The 23,129-nt window shown below is 43.1% G+C and overlaps 2 protein-coding genes across 6 annotated transcripts in view; one reads left to right on the top strand and one right to left on the bottom strand.

Moving 5' to 3' along the window:
• Positions 1-12,192: 12,192 nt before the first annotated feature.
• Positions 12,193-23,129, top strand: part of GREB1 (growth regulating estrogen receptor binding 1) — a 133,734-nt gene continuing 122,797 nt past the window's right edge. For 3 of the 5 annotated variants that reach the window (XM_044926242.2, XM_044926243.2, XM_044926244.2), the window contains exon 1: positions 12,952-12,975. The gene's annotated coding sequence lies outside the window, so the exon portion shown is untranslated. Of the gene's footprint in view, positions 12,363-12,951; positions 12,976-13,337; positions 13,444-23,129 lie in introns of those variants that run through there. The other 2 variants (XM_044926237.2, XM_044926239.2) reach the window with 2 other exon arrangements.
• Positions 13,109-23,109, bottom strand: LOC123328754 (basic proline-rich protein-like). The gene is made up of 2 exons (XM_044926706.1): positions 22,902-23,109; positions 13,109-13,572 (listed from the first exon to the last, which is right to left on the bottom strand). The coding sequence occupies exons 1-2, from the start codon at positions 23,107-23,109 to the stop codon at positions 13,109-13,111; spliced, it is 672 nt and encodes a 223-aa protein (XP_044782641.1).

Raw genomic sequence — 23,129 nt, 5'->3', positions numbered from 1 at the left:
AGCTGTTTAATCAGTCCCTGCCTCAGCTTCCTTATTTGTTGAATGGGATTAATGACTACTTACCTCCTAAGATTGTTGTAAGGATTAAATGAATTAATGAATGTAGCCTACTTAGAACTGGGAATAGCTAGGATTTGATACAAAAAGGCATTTGTTGTGTCATGGCTGAGTTGTGTCTGACTCTTTGGCAATGCCTTGGGCTGTAGCCCACCAGGCTGCTCTGTCCATGGGATTCTCTAGGTAGGCAAAAATACTGGAGTGGGTTGCCATTTCCTTCTGCAGGGGATCTTCCTGACCCAGGGATCAAACCTAAGTCTCCTGCATTGGCAGGCAGATTCTTTACCATCTGAGCCAAAGGCAGCCTAAGGTGGGGCAGGAAGGCTTCCAGAGGAAGGTGGTTTCCCAATAGACTTAAAAAATTTCTTGAGAGCAAAGATATTCTTTAACCTTTTTATCTCTGGCATCTAGCACAGTTGTTGGCAAATAGTAAGTGCCCCGTAAGTGTTTGCTAGATGAATTACTTTAAATGAAGGATAAACTAGAGAAAGTCTCTAGAAGAGTGGGTTTTATTGCAGGATGGAGAATTTCCCAGAGTAATTAAGAGACACCTTTATCAGCTGCAGTCTCTGAGAAGGCAAGCTCTGGAGACCAGAAATGGCTGTTTTTAATGAAAAAGAGACACAATCCAGCATTTGCTCTCTGTTTTGCATTCTGCTAAATATTCTGTACACATTTCCTTATGTAAATCTTTCATCAAAACTGAAAGATATGTATTTTTCTGCCCAATTTACAGATTAGGAAAATAAAGATTAGCAAGATTTGTAAAAATTACCTGAAGTCCTGGCTAGACAGTGGCAGGATTTGACTTCATAACTGATTGATTTAGTATGGATCCTTGGGAAGATTCTTGAAGGATGACTACATTTTCTACAGCCACAGGTGGGGCCAGGGAGTGAGGGTGGGTGAGTCAGGGTTGGGGTGGTCAGCACTGCACTTCAGGCTGAAGGCAGAACAAGAGCACAGCTGTGGAGGGTCCGGACTATGACACTGCCCTCCAGACACAATACCTGTGACTTGGCTTTAGTCAGTATATATATGTATAAAAGGACGGATAGGTGATGAACAGTAGAATAGAATGGCTTGAGAAACGTAAGATTTGGGGTTCCACCGGAGATTATATTACCTCTGCAGTCCATGGCTACTCCACAGTGTCTGTGATGGACATATCCGCATATGAGAATTGTAGAAAGAGGAGGGTATATAAAACACGGCCAAGGAGAAATGGTGGGAGCAAGGACCATTCCCCATTAGTTTTCTGTGTCATAGAAACTTAAGCGCAGAAAAAGTTCTTGGGGATGATTTAGTGAAAATTTCTCATCTCACAGGGGAGGGAACCAAGACCAGAGAGGCTAAGTGACTTGCCTAAGATAAAAATAATGGTGTCTATGATTAAAAAATGGGCAGAAGATCCGAACAGACATTTTTCCAAAGAGGAAATGCAGGTGACCAATAGGCACATGAAAAGAGGCTTAACATACTAATCATCATTGAAAAAAATCAAAACCACAATAAGATATAACCTCACATCTGTCAGAATGGTTATCATCAAAAGAGAACACAAGTTAGAAATGTTGGTGAGAATGTGGAGAAATGAGAACCCTCGTACAGTGTTGGTGGGAATATAAATTGGTGTGGCTACTGTGGGAAGCAATATGGAAGTTTTTCAAAAAACTAAAAATAGAATCACCATGTGACCCAGCAATTCCACTCCCAGATATAACCAAAAAGAATGAAAACATTGACTCTCAAAGGTACGAGCCTCCCAGTGTTCATAGCAGCACTGTTTACAATTGCCAAGATGTGGAGGCCACCTAAGGGTCCATCAATAGATTAATGGATAAAGAAGATGTAGTGTACACACACACACACACACACACACACACACACACACACAGAATGGAATATTACTCAGCCATAAAAAGGACGAAATCTTGCCATTTGCAGTAACATGGATGGCTTTACAGGGTATTAAGCTAAGTTAAATAAATTAGACAAAGACAAATACTGTATGAGGTCAGTCATATGTAAAATCTAAAAAATATGACAAATTAGTGACTAAAAAGAAGAAGCAGATTCACAGATTATATAGAGCAAACTAGTGATTACCAGTGGCGAGAGGGAAGGGGGAAGGGGAAATAAAAGGGTTGGGGAGGAGAGCCTTATTATGGGATGACATGAAATCATGTGCATGAAATTCTGAAAACTCTAAAGCACTCTAGAATTTTAAGAATCTTTTTTTTTTATTTTTAAATTTTTTTAATTTTATTTTATTTTTAAACTTTACATAACTGTATTAGTTTTGCCAAATATCAAAATGAATCCGCCACAGGTATACATGTGTTCCCCATCCTGAACCCTCCTCCCTCCTCCCTCCCAAGAATCTTTTATTCAATAATAACCATAAAAAAGATGATTTCTGGTCTTCTACTTTCCAGATCAGTACCTTTTTTAGGGAGGTGATGCGGTGTCAGGACAAACATGTAGCAGAAGAGGGTTGTTCTAGAGATGGAAGGATGCTGAAAGGGGAGAGGTGGGTTGGAAGGAAGCACAGACAGTCCTGGGCTGGAGTGAGTCCTGCAGCCCTCATCAGACTTGCTGGCAAGTATCTTAACCTGTAGGATACTCAGTTTCTGTATTTGTAAACTAAGGGTAAACCTACCTGCAGTTCTGCTGTATTAGAGATAAAGGACGTCCAGTTCCTGCTGCGTTGACTCCATCTTCAATGGTAGTGCAAACTTCCTAATTTCACAGGGGCTGTCTCTAACCAAGTCTCAAAGCTCCCTACTCCAGAGACTAAAAATGGTTCTCAAATGACATCAAATGGAACAAAGAGCCGGGCACTGACTCTTTGTTCTGAGGTTTTGTTCAGAACTTGACAAGCCTTCCTGAGAGCTCCCGAGAAGTTGCTGGCCCACGAAAGCTTTCATTGGTCCAGACGCAGGGATTCAGTCTCTCCACTTAGCAACAGTATTTGCCTCCTGCTTCAGAAAAGGAAACAAAAAAGTAAGCCTGCAGTTAAATATACCCACAAGGGCAAATCCCCATGAAAGCCTGTCAAAAAAGAGCTGTGGGAAAGATGAGCTATAGCTCTACGCCTGGGTGAACTCCAATGAGGAAGCCACAAAGGGGAGGGAGGGTGGGCACGCAGGCTTGTCAGTTCCAGCCCCCCAAGGGTTTCAGCTCTTCCCTCCTCCTAACTCCCGCTGCCCCACCACTGCCCTCTGTTTCAACACTGTCATTGTTCCAGAACTATTTTAACTGCTTCCTAATTCATCCCCCTGTCCTTCCATCTACAAGGCACTCTATACTATCACTGTCAAATTAAACAGCTGCCTTTTAGGGGGTGGCTGTTGACCTCAAATGGCAGGAGAAATCTTTCTAAAGTGTGGATCTGATATCATCACTCCTCTGCTTAAAATCAGTCTGTGTACTTTGTCTGTATTATACTCTAGGTTAATATTTTCCTCTGCTGCTGCTGCTGTTAAGTCGCTTCAGTTGTGTCCGACTCTGTGCGACCCCATAGACGGCAGCCCACCAGGCTCCCCCGTCCCTGGGATTCTGCAGGCAAGAACACTGGAGTGGGTTGCCATTTCCTTCTCCAATGCATGAAAGTGAAAAGTGAAAGGGAAGTCACTCAGTCCTGTCCGACTCTTAGCGACCCCATGGACTATAGCCTACCAGGCTCCTCCTTCCATGGGATTTTCCAGGCAAGAGTACTAGGGTGGGGTGCCATTGCCTTCTCCGCTTTTCCTCTGGGCACTGGTCATTTGCCTGCCTGGCTGTCTCCAGCATCATACTTTGGGAGGGAGGCCAGGGCTGGGTTGTGGGGACTCAGGGGTCCCCACCATCTTATCAGAGCCATTCTATGCATCATTTTCTCTGGTGCAGTCACACTAATCTTCCTTCAATTCCTCGAAAGCCGTCCCTCACTGCTGAATCTTCTCACATATTGTTTTCTTTGCAAGATCGTTATCCCTTTGATGCTTCCTCTAGCAAGTGTTTCTTCCTTATTTTACACCTTCTTCCCCCAGAAAGCATTCCCTGAACCCCTAGATGCTGCTAGCACCCCAGCCTCATCCCCATGTGTTGTCTGACGGACCCACAATGTGGACTGATGCCCTTAGTAATATTTCACCACCAGCAGGTATATTACATAAATAACATTTGGAAAAAATGTTATCTTTGCCATGTTGACTTTGAAGTGTAAGTACTAAAGCAAAACATGACAACCCAAAATATAGAGGTAGTATTTTGTCTTAAATCTTCGAAGCATACCTTACAATGGATTTTCTTTTAATTTGGCATTATCAGATTATTGATGAGTTTAGCAACTTTTTCCTTCTACCAAATTTTATGATGAACGATACTAGTGTTCTTTGTTAGGTCTTGAGTATTGTAGATGTACATTAGTTTCATTTGGGGGAAAGAATATTCATTTTATTAATTGTGTTATGAATTGTGCTATTGTAAAAGCCATTTGTATTCATTGTGTTGGAAGGAGAAATACAATCAGTAAACTTGAAACTTTTTGTTTTATTAGGTAGTTACACATCATTTTTATAATGAAAAAGATAAATTACAATACCTTCCCCTAAAAGAAAAGAAAGCTGCCAAATATTAGAGAATAACCACATTGGTTTCAGACTTACGATACCAACAGTTCAAGAACATCATTAGACCTTTGAGAAATTTTACTTGATGAAAATTAAGCAGAAAAAACTTAATTTTTTGAAGAGTTTCATTTGTATGACTCAAAATTTAAAAGGCACCAAAGAGTAAACAAGAATGTCCCATCCACACCTGTCTCTCAGTAGTAAAGTCCTCTCTTTGAGGCTATTGTACTGGTTTTGTATGGATTCTTGCAGAGATATTTTATGCATAAATAGACATCTATATTTCTTCCCTGACTCTTGTTTGAACACTGGTAAATCATACTATTTCTCAATTTTTTTGAACCTACCAAAATATCTTGCAGACTGTTCCCTAACAGCCCAATGAAAGTTTTCCTTACTCTTTTTTTTTTTTAATGTCTACAGAGTATTATATGTGTGTATGTGCTATAAACCACCCAAGCCTTTTTCTGAGTCCAAACAGTTGGGTTATTTCCAATACTTTCCAACCATAAACAACACCGAATACAGAACAATCTCATTCAGCCTTCCTTTCACATAGGTGGGAGTAATCTGAAAGATAAATAGCTAGCAGTGAATGATGAGGCCAGAGGTGATTTTGATAGATAGTTAAATTACCCTGCAAAGAAGCTGAATCAATTTACCTCCCCTTTAGCAAGAGCTAAGGTGGGAAAATATGACAAATCAATTTTCACTTGGCCTTTAAGAAGCAGCATTGCTTCCTCTGTCTTAATACATTACTTCAACAAAAGCATCATTATTCTTCAGGATAATAAGAAACTACATCAAGAGGCTGTTAACTGCTAGAACACTAATGTTTCTTTGCAGATGCTGTCAAAGTTTTTTCCAGTCATTCTGACTAAAAGGCTGACATGTTGGTGAGATATACATATGAATTTGGAAACACATCCCAATAATCCAGGTCTGTTATACATTGGTCTGCTATAGGGGCTTCCCTGGTGGCTCAGATGATAAAGAATCTGCCTTTACAGATCTGCTATGCAGGAGACCTGGGCTTGATCCCTGGGTCGGGAAGATCCCCTGGAGGAGGGAATGGCTACCCACTCCAGCATTCTTGCCTGGAGAATTCCATGGTTACACTATTACATTCCTGGAGGATTGAACTCCCAAGAGGAGTTTTTTGGGGAAAAAGAGAATGTGTGTGCTTAGTTGTTCAGTTGTGTCCAACTCCTTGCAACCCCATGGACTATAGCCTGCCAGACTCCTCTGTCCATGGGGATTCTCCAGGCAAGAATACTGGAGTGGGTAGCCCTGCCCTCCTCCAGGAGATCTTCCCAACCCAGGGACTGAACACAGGTCTCTTGCATTGCAGGTGGATTCTTTACCATCTGAGCCACCAGGGAAGCCCAGGTTAAATGTGATGGCTATGGTGATGTTGACATTCTTTGCATTTATTCAGTCTTACATAATTTTGTTCTGTAAATGCCATTTGGGATTATGAAGGGGGTCTTTAAATCTTGTTGCACAATTGGCAGGTGGTTTATTTCTATACATTTTATCAGACAAAGGATCTTCTCCATCAAACTTTTGTATAATTTAATCCTTTCTGGTTATGAGGGGCCAGTGTTACATTGCTAGTGTGGCTAGTTGCAGCCAGATTATTCGGGTCCCATGAAAGTTGAACTACTACATTTTATTCCACCTGAATTTATCTATACAAATTCAATTTAGTTTGTTTGCTGATATGTTACTGTTAAATGCGTTCAACTCAAAAGTTCACCTCCCATGCACTATCGCTATGAAATATACCGGTTACACCAAATTTGTTCTGCCCCCCCCCCACCCCCCGTTTCTTTTCCCTTGTTTATCTGATATTTGATACCAGACGATGAGGTGCTGCTGCTGCTAAGTCACTTCAGTCGTGTCCGACTCTGTGTGACCCCACAGACGGCAGCCCACCAGGCTCCCCCGTCCCTGGGATTCTCCAGGCAAGAACACTGGAGTGGGTTGCCATTTCCTTCTCCAATGCATGAAAGTGAAAAGTGAAAGTGAAGTCGCTCAGTCGTGTCCGACTCTTAGTGACCCCATGGACTGCAGCCCACCAGGCTCCTCCATCCATGGGATTTTCCAGGCAAGAGTACTGGAGGTGCTAGCTGCCCTATTACAAGCAGGGCGACCCTTTGCTGACATGTAGTGCCTTGACATTCCACCAGGTGGAGCACTTTCACCTTAGGGAGCGCAGTGAGTGAGGTCTCTGAATTTGGGGTGGTCTATGTCTGCCTCACATGCGAGCAAAGTAATATTCAAAATTCTCCAAGCCAGGCTTCAACAGTATGAGAACCGTGAACTTCCACATGTTCAATCTGGATTTAGAAAAGGCTGAGGAACCAGAGATCAAATTGCCAACATCCATTGGATCATTGAAAAAGCAAGAGAGTTCCAGAAAAACATCTACTTCTGCTTTATTGACTACGTCAAAGCCTCTGACTGTGTGGATCACAACAAACTGTGGAAAATTCTGAAAGAGATGGCAATACCAGACTACCTGACCTGCCTCCCGAGATATCTGTATGCAGGTCAAGAAGCAACAGTTAGAACCACTCATGGAACAACAGACTGGTTCCAAATTGGGAAATGAGTATGTCAAGGCTGTATATTGTCACCCTGCTTATTTAACTTTTATGCAGAGTACGTCATATGAAATGCTGGGCTGGAGGAAGCACAAGCTGGAATCAAGATTGCTGGGAGAAATATCAATAACCTCAGATATGCAGATGACACCACCCTTATGGCAGAAAGCGAAGAAGAACTAAAGAGCCTCCTGATGAAGGTGAAAGAGGAGAGTGAAAAAGTTGGCTTAAAGCTCAACATTCAGAAAACTAAGATCACGGCATAGGGTCCCATCACTTCATGGCAAATAGATGGGGAAACAATGGAAACAGTGACAGACCCTATTTTCTTGGGGCTCCAAAATCATTGCAGATGGTGACTGTAGCCATGAAATTAAAAGACACTTGCTCCTTGGAAGAAAAACTATGACCAGTCTAGACAGCATATTAAAAAGCAGAGACATTACTTTGCCAACAAATGTCAGTCTAGTCAAAGCTATTGTTTTTCCAGTAGTCATGTATGGATGTGAGAGTTGGACTATAAAGAAAGCTGAGCACTGAAGAATTGATGCTTTTGAACTGTGGTGTTAGAGAAGACTCTTGAGAGTCCCTTGGACTGCAAGAAGATTCAACCAGTCAATCCTAAAGGAAATCAGTCCTGAATATTCATTGGAAGGACTGATGCTGAAGCTGAAACTCCAATACTTTGTCCATCTGATGGGAAGAACTGACTCACTGGAAAAGACCCTGATGCTGGGAAAGATTGAAGGCAGGAGGATAAGGGGACGACAGAGGATGAGATGGTTGGATGGCATCACTGACTCGATGGGCATGAGTTTGAGCAAGCTGTGGGAGTTGGTGATGGACAGGGAAGCCTGGCGTGCTGCAGTCCATGGGGTGCCAAAGAACTAGACACGACTGGGAAACTGAACAACAACAATAATGTTCCTGGTAAAACAGAGGTGGAGAGTGTGGAATGCAGTTGGAGTCTGAAGTTTCAAATGAGCAAGTGCCACATCTAGGTCTCAGATGCATCATTGGTCCAGGTAAGTTCAGCATCTCTGGTGTGAACCCCCTGTAGAACCAAGTCAAATCCTACTATTAGGGGCTGAATTGCATTCCCCATTCCTGCCTCCTTCCAAATTCATACACTGAGGTCCCAAACCCCAGTACTTTAGAATGTGTCCTTATTTTTAGAATGTGACCAGAGAAGGTTTTTACTGAGACGATCAAACTAAAATAAGGTTGCTAAGGTGGGCCCTAAGCCAATATGATTGGTGTCCTTATAAGAAGGACATCTTGGACACTGACATACCTAGGGGGAAGACAGCCATGGGAGTCAAAGAGAAAGGCCTGGAGCAGATCCTTCTCGCACCACCCTCAGAAAGAACCAACCCCACTGACACCTGGATTTTGGGCTTCTAGCCTCCAGAGCTGTAGACCATATATTTCTGTCGTTTAAGCCTCTCAGCTTGTAGTATTTTTGTTATGGCAGCTCAAGAAAACCAATATACCCACCTCCCTCACATTTTGGGAGAATTTAAGTGAGCAGAGTTTAAGCATTTAATAGGCTAGAGAAGTATTTGCTCCACAGAAAGTGAGAGCTAACAATGTAAACTGAATTATACTTTACAGATATTTATCAAAAGTGAATAAAACAGAAAGCCATGCAGAAATCCTCTTCATATGGAAACAAGCGGTAAGCTAACTCTATATTGCTTGACACACACAAATGGGAGCTGCTAAAGGCTCCAGCCAGCTCTTACTCTGTGGCATTTTAACTGCTCTGCTGTGATGGAGGTGAAAAGAGGAACCTGTGGTTGGGCAGGAAATTAAGGAGATGGTGTATAAATTTCTATGTGTGATGAGATAGTTGGATGGCATCACTGACTTAATGGACATGAGTTTGAGTAAGCTCCAGGAGTTGGTGATGGACAGGGAGGCCTGGCATGCTGCAGTCCATGGGATCGCAGAGTCAGACACGACTGAGCGACTGAACTGAACTGAACTAAGATAAGCAAATATACATATCTATGAAAACCCACGAGAGAATGCATTTGGGTCTGGGTGTAGTTGTGTGAAAATATGTGTATGTTAGAAAGAAAAAGTAGAGAAGAGTTGAATTTGCAAGAAACAGATATGGGAGTAAGGAGAATGTATGTGCTAAGGGGAGAGATGTTTGTGTGGCAAGTGTGTGTGTAAGAGAGAGAAGAGAGAGGAAGAAAGAGAAATCTTTAGTGTTGGTGGAAAGAAACATATGTGAAAGACGTATGTATGTGAAGAAGAGCCACATGCATATTTGAAGCGTGTGCACTACGTGCATTTAAGGAAGCAGATATGTTTGTAAGGAATACATGTGTGCAGCACACGCACAGACATATAAAGGGGACATGTGTATGAGTATGTGTATGTGAGAGGGAGAGAAGACTGTGTGTGTGATTCTTTAGGATAATGCTGGTGAAAGAAAAAATATGCCCAGAAGCCATGTCTAATTGCCTTCCTGACCCCATGGCCTCCGCGAACCCTGCTTACTGAATGGGCTCAGAGAGTGACAGTGCCTTTGTGAGTCCGAGGTTCGCCACCAGTTTTTTAGTTTGGACCTGTTTTTGTCAACATTTTAAACTAGGTTGAGTCCCCTCATGTAAGAAAATTTCTTGAAATTACTGTTTTCAAGTTTTAGTTCAAGTTCAGTAAAGACAAAATAAGTAGGTCAGGTTCATTTCAGGAAGAAAAAGCTAATTATTTGTATTTGTGTGCTCGTATTTAAATCAACGAACTAGGAGCAGAGGGATGATTCATCAGGCAGGAAAAAAATACACAACAAAAAATAAAACACATTCATTGAGTGTCATTTCTTATCTAATTCTTAATTGATAGGAGTCTTTCCATTTCTAGAATTTATTATAGAGTTAAAAAATAGGCTTCACTGGCTTCCTCAAAGTCATTGTATCAATCAGCTGAGGCATGGGACATCTTCCTAAGAATTTTTCCCTAGCAGGAATCTAATATTCACTTCGATTCTTCTGGTGAATCAAATATTTTTGTCTTTATTAAAAATGACTTCCTGGGGACTTCCCTGGCAGTCCAGTGGTTGGAAATTTGCCTTCCAGTGCAGGGGGCGTGGGTTCGATCTCTGGTTATGGAGATGGCCTCCTACATGTCTCATGACCACAAAACCAGAAAACAAACAACAGAGACAATATTGTAACTAATTCAGTGCAGACTTTAAAAATGGTCCACATCCAAGAAAATCTTTAAAACTGACTTCCTTTTTAATGTTGGTTTTCAAGGAAAGGGATGCATTTTTTGAATGACTTTCACATAATGGTGGTTAGGCAGACAAACTATGGCCCATGGGCCAAATCTGTTCTGCTATCTAGCTTTTTTGTGGGGGAGGGTGTCTTTTTTTTACGACCCATGAGGTAAGAATGGTCTTCACATTTTTAAAAGATTATACTTTAAATGGTTGTATAAGTACTTACATAATCAAATAGTGTGAATTTTGCCTCCTGGCTGGCCTAAAGCCTAAAATATTTCCTTTAACCCTTCAAAAAAAGGTTTCCTGACCTTGTTCTGTAGAATTTTATTTGCTTGATAAAATTTAAGCTGTCAAAATGCAAGGGAAAAAAAGTGTAATGATGATTCATTTAGCAATTGTACTAAGTAATCTACACCATAGAATCATATTAGTTAAGATTAACACAGTTATTCTACACGTTTTTACTGCAGTGGTTGAAAAACAGTGCATTCCCTAGAAACACAAATGCAGTTGAAAATGTCCATTGCAGTCTTATTTCATTTCTTTCTTGTGTGTGTGTGTGTGTGTGTGTGGTCATGTGGTATGTGGCATCTTCGTTTCTCAACCAGGGATTGAACCTGTGGCACCCTGCAGTAGAAGTATGGAGTCTTAACCACTGAACTGACAGGGAAGTCCCACAATAATCTTATTTTTAATCATGGAAAACTGATCAACTCAAACATCGATCAACAGAAAAATGTCTATACAAGCCAAGCCATTCACGCAATGGAACACTATCCAGCAGTTAAAATGAATAGCCTAGGGTTATATGTATGATGGGCTTCCTAGGTGGTGCAGGGGTCAAGAATCCACCTGTCAAGTAGAAGGTGTGGGGTTTGATCCCTTGGTGGGGAAAATCCCCTGGAGGAAGGCATGGCAACCCACTCCAGTATTCTTGCCTGGGAAATCCCATGGGCAGAAGCACCTGGTGGGCTACAGTGCACAGGGCTGCAAAGAGTTGGACACACCTTAGTGACTGAACAACAACAACATTTGTATGACGAGATGGCTCTTAAGCATAACATTGTGTGAAACAGCATAAAACAAACTGACCGGGTTACATAAGGAAATGCAGAACATAACACACAGAAAGCTGTAAAACTGGTAAACATGTTCTATTTGGACACAGGTATATGTAGTAGTAACATGAACACATGCATATGTAGCAATGGTGTGAAAATACTGGTGAGATGTTTTAAATGGGTGCTGGGGGTGTTAATTCGGGAGAGAACCGGGATCAGGGAGGGCTGTTCAGGGGCTTTAACTGTATTGTGATATTTATTTCTTAGGAGATAATCTGAATTAAGTACGGCAAGAGGTTAGGGTTAGCTGGTTCTTGGGCACACACGCAGGGGCTGACAAACTTACTCTCTCTAGTGTGCCTCTGAAATATTTTATAATAAGAAAAGTGATGGTACCGCCAACCAGAGGACAGGAAATCTACAGAGATTAAGGCAGTATTTTTACCCAGAACCTGTTGAGTGCTGGCACTGGCTGGGGGCCAGACCCTCATTCCCTCATGTAATGATTCAGCTCAGTGAACTGTGGCTGTCTTCCCCATCCTCAAGGACAGTGTCAGACTGGCCCAAGGCCACGGTGCGAGTCGTGGGGGTGAGTGCCCCTGAGGTTTCAGGGCTGGTCTTTGACTCTACCTCTGTGCCAGGCACGCAGGTTCCTGAAATCACAGGGGCCCCTCTTTTGGCTTAAAAAGATAAATCTGGAGTTTTACTCCTGTCCTGTGCTCATCCCTCGGGCTACATCAGCACCAGTCTCCCGAGAGAGGTCTGCAAAGATTTCTTGGAGGTTCGTGGGTTCCTTCCTTCCTTTCATTCATTCTACCCGACCCTGGGGCCAGGGAAGGTTCCACCCGCAAGGGCCTGGCATTTCAGAAGCTTTCTCTTCTGCTGGCCTCAGACAGGTTCCCTGGTGAGAGCCTCCCAGGGTCAGGTGGGCCGCTGGCGGTTGGGGACCCTAGTCTCCCATGCCCTGCTTTGAGCCGTTGGCAGAGAGAAGGGCGCGGGGAGCCGGTACCGCGGGCGCCCAGGACGGTGCCTCGGGCCCCCGACCGACGTGGCCCTCCGCCGGGCTCATTTCGGGGGGCCGGGGTCCTTGGTGGGGAGCCTTTGGGAAGCCTGGGCTCCGCTCCTGCAGCCTCCCAGACTTGCCTGGTCGCCTCGCCACTGGGCGCCTGGGTCCCAAGCAACAAAACGATCTGTGTTCTCCCAGGGTTCTCCCAACGTCTGTCCAGGCTCTCGCCCCTACTCAGCCTTCGGGGGCTGGAGAGGCTCCCAGTGTGGCCCCGCGGGACGGTGGGCGGTGTGCTGGGGGCGGAACAGGGAAGCTGCCGGAGGACTCCTCGGGGGAGATCGGAGAAGAAAGCCGGCGGCGCCCCCTCGTCCGCTGCCGGGCCCGGCAGGTGGGAGGTCGGACTTCGGCGAGAAGGGCGCAGGGGTAGAGCAAGGGGACCCGGCCTGGGCCAGGGGCGCCGCGTCCTCGGCGGGGCGAGGACCCGGATCGGCGGGCGGGCGCCGGTCCTCGAACCTCCGGCCCTAACCTCCCCTCGCCCGACGCCTCCCCGCTGCATCCCCCGCGCCGCCCTCGCCGCTACCCTTGCCCAGCGGGGTCCCGGGGGCGGCCGAGCCCACCGCCGGCCCTCCTCCGCTGTCGGCTGGAAGACCTGGAGAAGCGGACTCCGGGGGCGGCGGGGGGTCAGGGGTCAGTCCCGGGCGCTGGCTGCGGTCCGCAGATCCGGGCTTTGCCGCGCGCCCCCCGGCCGGCCGAGCCCGGGAGCTGGGGAGTGAGCGCGCGGGCGGCTGGGCCGGCCCTCCGACGGCGGCGGGCGCACCGTAGCCGGGCCGCGGCGGAGCGAGGACAAAGGGCCGCGGTAAGAGCTGTCGCGCGCCGTCCCCGGGGCGAGCGGGGGGACAGCTCGCCGCCCAGCGCCCCGGGGAAGAGCCGGCGAGGGGACGGATGGGTGGACCGGGGCACTTTCCCTGCCCCGATCGCCGGAAGGCTGCGGAAGTGTCGGGGTTCAGCCCCGAGGGCGCGTGGGGATGTGGATGCGTGCGCGTGTGTGAGTGTGTGTGTGTGTGAGAGAGAGAGAGGGATCGGCCAGGCTTAGAGTTGGATGGACTTGGAGCGCGCGCTGAGCGCGCGGCACAAGGTCCCCGCTCGGTAGGTGAGAGCTGAAACAAATGACACTGATGGTGGGGGTCACTGTTTTGAGGCAGTGCGCGCGTGCATGCATGCGTGTCCACGCCTCTGTGTTTGGAGAAGCTGGAGCCGGAGGTGCCGGCTCTAACTTCCCGGCACTTGGGACGCGGCAGAAAGTGGGGCTTCTTTCCAAAACCGCCCTGGGACCTTCCTGGAGGGGCTCCGACCCTTGGAAAGGCTGGTTCCGAAGAGGCGAGCGCTTAGTCGCTGGGTTCCAGTTTGGGGTCTTGGGAACAAAGGCTGCTTCCCTGAAGTCCAAGAAGGGGTGTGTCTGTGTGTGTGTGTGTGTGTGTGTGTGTGTGTGGCCGCCAAGGCGCCAGGCGGGGTGGAGGCGATGGTCATTCATGGAGAAGGATGTTGGGCCATTTTGCTGTCAAAGCCTCTTTTGATCTCTGGTCTTGAAGACCAGGAAAAAAGAGGGACTACTTAATTTGTGTACTGAAGCTTTGTTTAATAAACTTTGCTTATAGAGGTCAGTGTTACTCAGGACTTGGAAGATTTCTTTAGTATCTCTTTTAAACCATGTGCAAATTTGATTTGTTAAAAACTTTTATTCCTAGTGAGAGCATTTTAACACTGCTGTGTTAGATCTGGGGGAAGGGTAGAGATCTGGGAGGGTTCTGACCTTCATCTGACATAAACCAGTTGTTTTAATGTCACCTGGTTTGCAGCATTTTGTAGGAAAACGTTATTGGAAGTTTTAAAGGCCAATTAGACTCCTACGCCTGATTTAGAATGTCTTAAATCTCTGGGCAGATTTGAGGAATTCCTTATATCCAATCTGTTGCTTCTAGAGCACTGTTTTGGGTTTGCTCAGAAAAGTTTGTTTCTAGAAAACGAAAACCAAATTAAAAATGTGAGACGATTAAATGAAACAGAGGTGAGGAGCTGTTTCTAGGAGACTTTTCATACTGAAATCTGGTTGATTTCAAGTTTGCATTTGCGGTCTGTGACATTTTCCATCCCCCACAGCAGTGGATGAGGTGGGCTGCTGTTCATTCTGGAACAAGTTTTTTGTTGTTGTTGTTGTTGATGTTTTTAAAGGAAGTGTAGTTGATTTACAATATTATGTAAGTTTCAGGTGTACAATATAGTGATTCATAATTTTAAAGGTTATACTCCATTTATAGTCATTATAAAGTATTGCACAATACATCCTTGTGGCTTTTTTTATACCTAAGAGTTTGTACCTCTTCATCCCCTTCACTTCACCCGTCCCTCATCACTCTCCCCACTGGTAACCGCTAGTTTGTTCTCAGTGTCTGTGAAGCTGCCTCTTGTTTTTTATATTCACTAGTTTGTTGTATTTTTTACAATTCACATATAAGTGATGTCATACAGTATCTGTCTTTGACTTATTTCACTAGCGTAATACCCTCCAGGTCCTTCCATGTCACTGCCAGTGGCAATATTTCATTCTTTTTATGGCTGAGTAATACTCTGCATCTTCTGTATCTGTTCATCTATTGACAGACACTTAGGTTGCTTCCGTGTCTTGGCTGTTGTAAATAATGCTGCTATGAATATTGGGTACCTGTAGCTTTTAGAATTAGTGTTTTTTTGGGAGAAGTATTCTTTAAAGGGTAAAAAGTAAGTTCAGGTTGAAATTGAAATTCCATTCTAGCCTTTTTTGTTGTTGCTTAACAAATGGCTTATCTGTGGTTTAAGTTGTTTTTAGCTAATGAAAAGAGCCACTTGCACCAAATGCCTCTAATCTTTTACTGGGTGGGTAATTTGAAGCTACACTTTAATATCTGTATTTTTGCCTTGTCATTTTTAATAGGAGAGTTTATAATCTAGAGTCTATCTAAAGATTTCTATGCTTAGTATGAAGTTGATTACTTGTTCATTTAGTAAGCAATTGGCTGAACTTTTATGGTATTACAGATATTCAGTGTACTACTACCATTTTAATTGACATTAGAAACTCCCATTTTAAGAAAATTGTGTCTAGTTTGTGGATTCAAAATTTGAATTAGTTGGCAATTCCAGAATGTTCAGAGGCAATCTCAAAGTAGAGCTAATTAGTGATGAAAATATTCAGAATGAAAAGAAGACAGACTATAATTTAAAGAGAGAGGCAGGCTCCCTGCACCCTGTTCCATGCCCAAGCATAGTCCTCACGATTGAATGGGACCAGGATATTTAAACAAAGAATGTGGTATGGATGCTTCATGTTTTAAGTGGGGAAAGGGAGCTTGCTTTTAATAACCCACATTTCCCTGTCCAGCATGCTTCAGTGGTTCTGTTCTGTTTCCCCTAGGAAGCCTCTAGGGCTTTTGTGGGGGTAACTGACTATTAGGGTTGGCTGAGGGTAATGCATAGAACCCTGGCCTGGCTATTCCAGAGAGTCCATGGACTTTGAAACCCTTCAAAAGATTCCAGTTAATCTTTGCAGTTTGTACACTGCTTAATGGGCACACTTATCTTTTAGGTTCAGTTTCTGAGTATACAGCTAAATTATAGTACTTTAGCTAATTACCCTTAAAAAAAACAGTACAATGAGGAAGACTATTGTAGAAGTTATATTTGTGACATAAAATTGAAAAACCTGCAGAAGAGTTAAAAAAAAGAAGAAAGTTAGAAATCTACGATCCAGATATAATTACTGCTAATTCTTTTGTGTGTTTTTTTTGGTCTTAAAATTAAGTTCTGTATGCTTCTGAACATTGGCCAAGATTATGTATATATATTTATCCACATAAGAGAATACAAAATTGTAATTTAAAATAACATCAATGAAATAATAAGTGTAATCCGTGCCATTTTGTCATTATTATGAGTATGGCTTCCCTGATGGCTCAGTTGGTAAAGTGTCTGTCTGCAATGCGGGAGACCTGGGTTCAGTCCCTGGATCAGGAAGATCCCCTGGAGGAGGAAATGGCTACCCACTCCAATATTCTTGCCTGGAGAATGCCATGGACAGAGGAACCTGATGGCTATAGTCCATGGGGTCACAAAGAGTTGGACACGACTGAGTGACTAACACTTTTGCTTTTCATTATGAATATACTTATTATTTCATTGATATTGTCATTTTAAATTACAATTTTGTATTCTTTTGTGTGGATAAATTATATATTATCTAGCAGACTCTTGGCCTTTTCCTTTTATTTGTGTTTTTGATGTTCTTTCCATCTTGATAAAACATAATTGATTGATGGTAATATATATTTCTGAAACTTGACTGCCTGTGTGTGCACACGTGCGTGCGCTGTGCACACGCTCTGTTGGATCCTTAGAAAATGGGAAAAAAGTTTAACTTCAAGGATATATAGTGGGAAAGGATGCAGTTTTGCCTTAGTCTTCTCACTCTCTTACTCCCTCTTAATTATCTTTTATGCCATTTATTTGTCTCTGTAACACAATAATTTTCTTTATCCCACCAAATTATGGACTTGAGGATAGCAATTTGTGTCTTCATTTTGTTTGACTCCCTCTAGTGGTCAGCCAAGGTCTGGCATGTCACAAATGTTCAAAATAGCCTTTGGGGGGAGTATATTTCAGGGCCTTTGTGGGAACCCAAGTCCTCTTAAAGATGTGCAATGACAAATCTTGATCCAACTGACTCCTGTTACCTTTTAATTGTGGAAAAACTTCAAATGTCTATGAAAGTAGAAAGGTTGTCTAATGAACTTCTGTGTGATCTCACCCAGTTCTACAATTGTGAACACTTTGTCAATTTTGTTTTTTCTGTATCCTCCCTCCCCACACTGCAACCCTCCTGAATTACCTTGAAGTAAATCCAAGACATTAAAGCATTTCATACCTCAGTTCTCCAATTGTAGTTGCTGGACCAGCAGCTTTGGCATCACCAGAGAATGTGCACAAAATGCAGATTCTCAGGTTCCACATTCAGCGCTACTCAGAAGCTCTGGGAAGGGGGAGATTGGCCAACAATCTGAGGTTTAGCAAGCCTTCCAGATGATTCTGATGAACAGCCATGCTTGAGAACCAGAGATCTATGAAGGTAGCCAAGAGATCTGTTATATAAGCTCTAAAAACCAGAAACAAATACTGCCCACCCCCCATGCACACACAGAAGCAAAAACCTGCTGGCAATTGTGCATTTACCCATCACTGAGTTTGATAACTCAGTTCTATCTCAGTTTCTCCCCTTTGTGCAGAGTGATCTTAACTGTGGGGTGACTGTGAGATCTTTTGTTGATCAGGAATTCTGATTGATAGTTACAGTTCTTGACTCAAAAAGATTTGGAAAGGAAATTATCAGATAAAATCTTTCTGAACTGAGGTATATGTAGGCAATTTTCATTTCAAAAAATAAGAAAAGGGTGAAAACCACTTCGTGGGACACACCAGATTTGCAATTCCATATTCCTTTGTTTGATGTCTTATCTCCCCTGTGGCACATGGTAAGTGCTGTGAAGGATCAAGTCTGCCTTGCTCACCATCCTGCTCCAGCACCCAGCACCCAGCACCCAGCACCCAGCACAATGGCTGGCCCACAGTATGTGCTCAGTAAATATTTGAGGAATGAATGAGCTTTGTTCTTTAGGGAACTTACAGAACTCTGCACAGAGCCAAGCCTAATACTGGTAGAAACAATTGGAGAACTATTAAGGGTTCTATTTTGAGGTCTTGACTACAGTGTAGGAGGAGAATTTGAGCCAAAAGGTCAGTTAGTTTCAAATCTGTCAAATGAAAGTACTTATTATGTTCTTAGCAATGTCTTCTGGAGAGATGTATGGAGGGCAACACAATAGAAGAGTAAAACAAGGAGCTCATGCATAGAAGAGTATTTCATTGGTTGGTAACTACGTTGCATTCCAGTGTGTTCAGGCACAAGAATTAGCTGAATAATATTAAATAATAATTGTTATAGCCACTACAGTCCTTGGGCATCTACCAGGTAAAAAGTACTTTAAGGAAATTACCTAAATATCTCTTCCTTGATATGAACTAATTGGTACATTTTGAAATTTTGTATTTTAACAAAACAAAATAAAAACCCATTGATGTCTTCATTTGTAAAAATTAAAAACAAGGTTAGATAGTTGTTTCCAAAATTTTAAAATCTGTTGGCATTGGTGGTCTGTAAAGGCAACAGGTGTTTCAGCAACAAAATCCCATCAGTTATTTAACACATAGGCTTTCCTGGTGGCTCAGTGGTAAAGAACCCACCTGCCAATGCAGGAAACATGAGTTTGATCCCTGGGTTGGGAAAATCTCCTAGAGAAGGAAATGGCAACCCACTCCAGTATTCTTGCCTGGGAAATCCATGGACAGAGGAGCCTGGTGTGCTACAGTCCATGGGGTCGCAAAAGGGAGTAGGAGATAACTTAGCAAATAAATGACAACAACAACATTTAATATATAAATATTTATCGAGTTGATATTTTGTGCCAAGTACTGGTCTAAGTGCTGAAGATACAGTGATGAACAAAAGAGGTGATTCCTGCCCTGATGGAACTTACATTTTAGCAGTAAGACTGGCAGTGAGCCTCTGTGCTGTGATTTTCATTTTCATAGAAAATATGGTAAAGATGCTGTTATCTAAGATCACAAGGTGGCCACATATAAGCTATAATATGTTGCAATCCATGGAAACTAGGTGGAGAGGTATGGGCATTCTACCAGCCTTTGAGTTGTGGGATGCCCATTCTTTCTTCCTGCTATATATGACACATGCATTGTGGGTGGCGGGTACCAGGGTCAATGCCTTACCAAGGCTTAAAGTACTTATGATTTTTAAAGTAAGAGATACATAATAGTAAAGATCCAATATTTCCTTCTTGCACTGCCCTGTAGTAGCTTGGGCTGTCATAACAAAATACCATAAACTGAGTGGCTTAAACAGCAGAAATTTATTTCTCACAATGCTGGTGGCTAGAAATTCAAGATCAAAATTCTGCTTGATTTGGTTTCTGGTGAAAGCTTTCTTCCTGGCTTGCAGGTGGTCAACTTCTTGCTGTGTTCTCACATGGTCATTCCTCCCATCCTCTTCAAGGGTGGAGAGAGCGTCCTCTGCTGTCTTTTCTAATAAGGACACTAACCCTATTGATCAGGGCCCCACCCTTATGACCTCACTTCACCTTAATTACCTCCTTTTAGGCTCTTTCTTCAAATTCAGCCACACTGAGAGGCAGGGCTTTCATATATGAATTTTAGGGGGACATAAGTCTTCAGTCTAGGGCACACTCCACAGATTGCCCCCTCAGGTAAGCTCAGTTTTGGAGCCTGCAGCTTTAGGGTTGGTTTGCAGTTGCACACAGGGTCTCCCAGCACTGGTTTGGAGTGCTTAGAGGAGGAGTGGGACTCTTATTCTGTAGCAGGTGGGGCAGAAACACATAGAGATGACTCTGTTGTTGTCAGTGATTTTTTTTTGTGCCTGGCACAGACTGAGTGTGTATACCTGTTTGCAGCCCAGGGCAGGGTACTTACCTGTAGATGTTTGTGGGTTGTTGGTAAGTAGTTTTGGACTGGAAACAGCACACAAAAATTGCTAAGTCCTTCAGAAAGCAAGCACTCCTGGATTGGAACCATCTGACGAATTCCCTGCCACACTAAGATTTCCCACCATTATTCAAACATTTCTTAAAGGTACTGGTTTATTTTAATGTTGAAGGCACACATACAGACCATCCTTTACAAAGGGTTCTGATTCATGCGCTCTGCTTCTGGCCTGAGAAATGAGTCTGTGCTTCTGCTTCCCACTTGACATTCTTGTCTTCTGTTAGACTTGAATGTGACTCAGTTTGGGAGTAACATATCAGGAGACCCATCTGGGCCTTCAATTTACTAGGACTTCTTTGCTCTGTAGAATCTATCGTTTCTATGTTTTAGATTGAGAAGCTACTACAAAACTGGTCAGTTGCAAAAGTGGGACCAGATCCTCAAACTCTATCTCCTAGGTGGTGAGGGGCGATCTGTGTGCGTTTCTGTGCATTTCTCTTCACCCACATTCACTCTGAAAGTGATTCTGCAGATGGCCATCCTGTTGCATTTCTTTTGCAGTTTTGACACCCAAAGGTGATCCTGTGTATCAGGGATTAGAAACTAGAAAATGGAAGCCCAAAGAGTGACCCCGGGAATGGATTTGAGTAGCTAATTGTGGCACATCTCGTAAAATTTAAAACTTAAATATCTTTTAGTTACTCAAAGACATTGAGATAACAGAAACAGGGTCCAGCAAAGTTAGTCACCCTCATTCTGTGCTCCACTGAGTTTGGTTGCATTACCACATTGGAAGAGTTTCACAGGAGTTTTATGTGGCTCTTCTGGCTGGGTTCTGGGTTGGGCTGGTAGTGCCCATGAGCTGTAGTATTGTCATTCTCATTTTATATGTGGGAAAACCAAGTCCAGAAACTTGGTTCAGGAACGTGATCCAGGTCATAGAGAGATAAGATGCTGTGCCAAGGTTTGATTACACATCTATCTGACCACAAATACAACTGTGAAGCCAGATCTTAGCACCAAAAGAAGAGAAATGTTTTGTTCATTCTGTCATCTGTTTCAAGTTAATTTCTACTTGGACTTTTTTCATTTGTCTATCATTCAGTCTCCCTTTCTCGGCCCCGGGGCTGGTCAGAGGAACACCCATATTTCAGGATAAACATTCTGCCTTTTTCCTTTCTAGCATCTCCCTTGTTTCTTTCTGAGAACTTGCATTTTTTCATAGGCTTTTGTGGGGGTCCAAAAAAAAAATCTTTATTTGGCCTTTTCTTTTACTAAGATTTTTGTTGGTTTTGTCTAGATAATTAGGCATTATGATTTCTGTAGCTTCCATAAACCATAATGGAAAAGAAATGAAAAAGAAAGTATAGATGTCTAACTGAGTCACCTTGCTATACAGCGGAAATTAACACTGTTAATTAAATATACTTGAATAAAATAAATGTAAAAAGATAATTCATTCCTTTTTATTAGTGAGTTATACTCCAAGCTCTGAACATAACCACAATGTAACCATTAACCTGTTAAAGGATATCCAAATTGTTTCTGTTTGGGGCTATTATGAGTAAAGCTGGTACTGATATTTGTGCACAAGGTTTTGTGTAAACATAAGTTTTAATTTCTGTGGGACAAATATCCAAGAGTGCAATGACTAGTTCTTATGCTAGTTACAGGTTTAATTTTATGAGAAATTGCACAACAGTTTTCTAGAATAGCTACACAATTTCCCACCAGCAATGTGTAAATATCTAGTTTCTCTGTGCCCTTGGCAACACTTGGTATTGTCACTTTTTTATTTTAGACTTCTGATGGTTGTGTATTGATATCTTATTATGGGTTTAATTTGTTTTTTCCTATTGGCTAATGATGCTGAACATGTTTTCATGACTTACATGCTTTCTATTTATTCTCTTTGGTAAAATGTCTCTTTATGTCTTTTGCCCATTTCCTAACTGGATTTTTAAAACTATTCAGTTAGGGAGTTAAAAAATGTGACAGATGCCAGTCTTTTGTTGGATATGTGGTTTGCAAATACTTTCTTCTATTCTGTAGCTTATCTTTTAATTTTCTCCACAGGATCTTTTGCAGAACAAAAACTTTTAAATTTTGATGAAGTCCAGTGTATCAACTTATCATTTGAAGGATTGTGCTCTTAGTTTCAAATATAAAAACTTTTTGCCTAGACCTGGATCATGAAGATTTTAAACTGTTTTCTTGCTTTTTTTTTTTTCACTATAAATTTTATAGTTTTGTTTTATGTGTAGGTCTGTGATCCAATCTGAGCTGATTTTGGTATAGAAGTTAAAGTTTAGGTTAAGATTCACTTCTTTGCCTCTGATATCTAATTATTCCAGTGCCACTCGTTGAAAAGGCTGTCTTCCATTGAATTGCTTTTGCATTAATTTCTTTTCAGAATTGGTGCTTTTTATTATCAGGCAAATATATTGGGCCACGTAAGTGCCTACCGTTTGTACAATAAATTTGAGATACTCCTGTTGCTAATTACAGTCAGGAGATCCATAAGGAGGGTGCAGCTTAGGGACCCTGGGAGTCAGGACTTGATGGCAGTTGGGGGGAATAAGAGTCAGGCCAGGAAACTCTGGGTGGGAGACTGAGTTCCTCTGAGGTTTTGTTGCTGCGTGCAGCTGGGCAGCTTCCTCTTCCAGGCAGGGGTGGTGACACTGGGTGTTCTGGGTCAGGCTGGGGCAGGCTGACCTGCGGGTGGAGATGACCTTCTGGACGGCTTGGGCATGACCGGGTTAGGTTCCCACTTCGTCTCTTCCGTCAGTCGCAGCCCTGCCTGAGCTCCGGTGATCTCAGCTGTCCGCTCCTGTGAGGTCTCCCCCACCCAATCCCTGTGATGTGTGACCTCCAGCAGCTGTTTCAAAACTGGTGTCCAGAACACACAGAACTCCAGAGCCATCTTGTTTGGGCTTACATTGA

The sequence above is a fragment of the Bubalus bubalis genome, chromosome 12, assembly GCF_019923935.1.
Source record: "Bubalus bubalis isolate 160015118507 breed Murrah chromosome 12, NDDB_SH_1, whole genome shotgun sequence".
Lineage (NCBI taxonomy): Eukaryota > Metazoa > Chordata > Mammalia > Artiodactyla > Bovidae > Bubalus > Bubalus bubalis.
Note: the sequence above shows the minus strand (reverse complement) of the source record. Positions and strands in the feature narration are given on the sequence as shown.

Coding starts and splice junctions, on each gene's coding strand:
- LOC123328754 (XM_044926706.1), bottom strand. CDS start 23,109: ATGGCTCTGGAGTTCTGTGTGTTCTGGACACCAGTTTTGAAACAGCTG. Junction 13,573..22,901: donor AAGGTCATCTCCACCCGCAG/GTCAGCCTGCCC, acceptor ACACTTCCGCAG/CCTTCCGGCGATCGGGGCAG.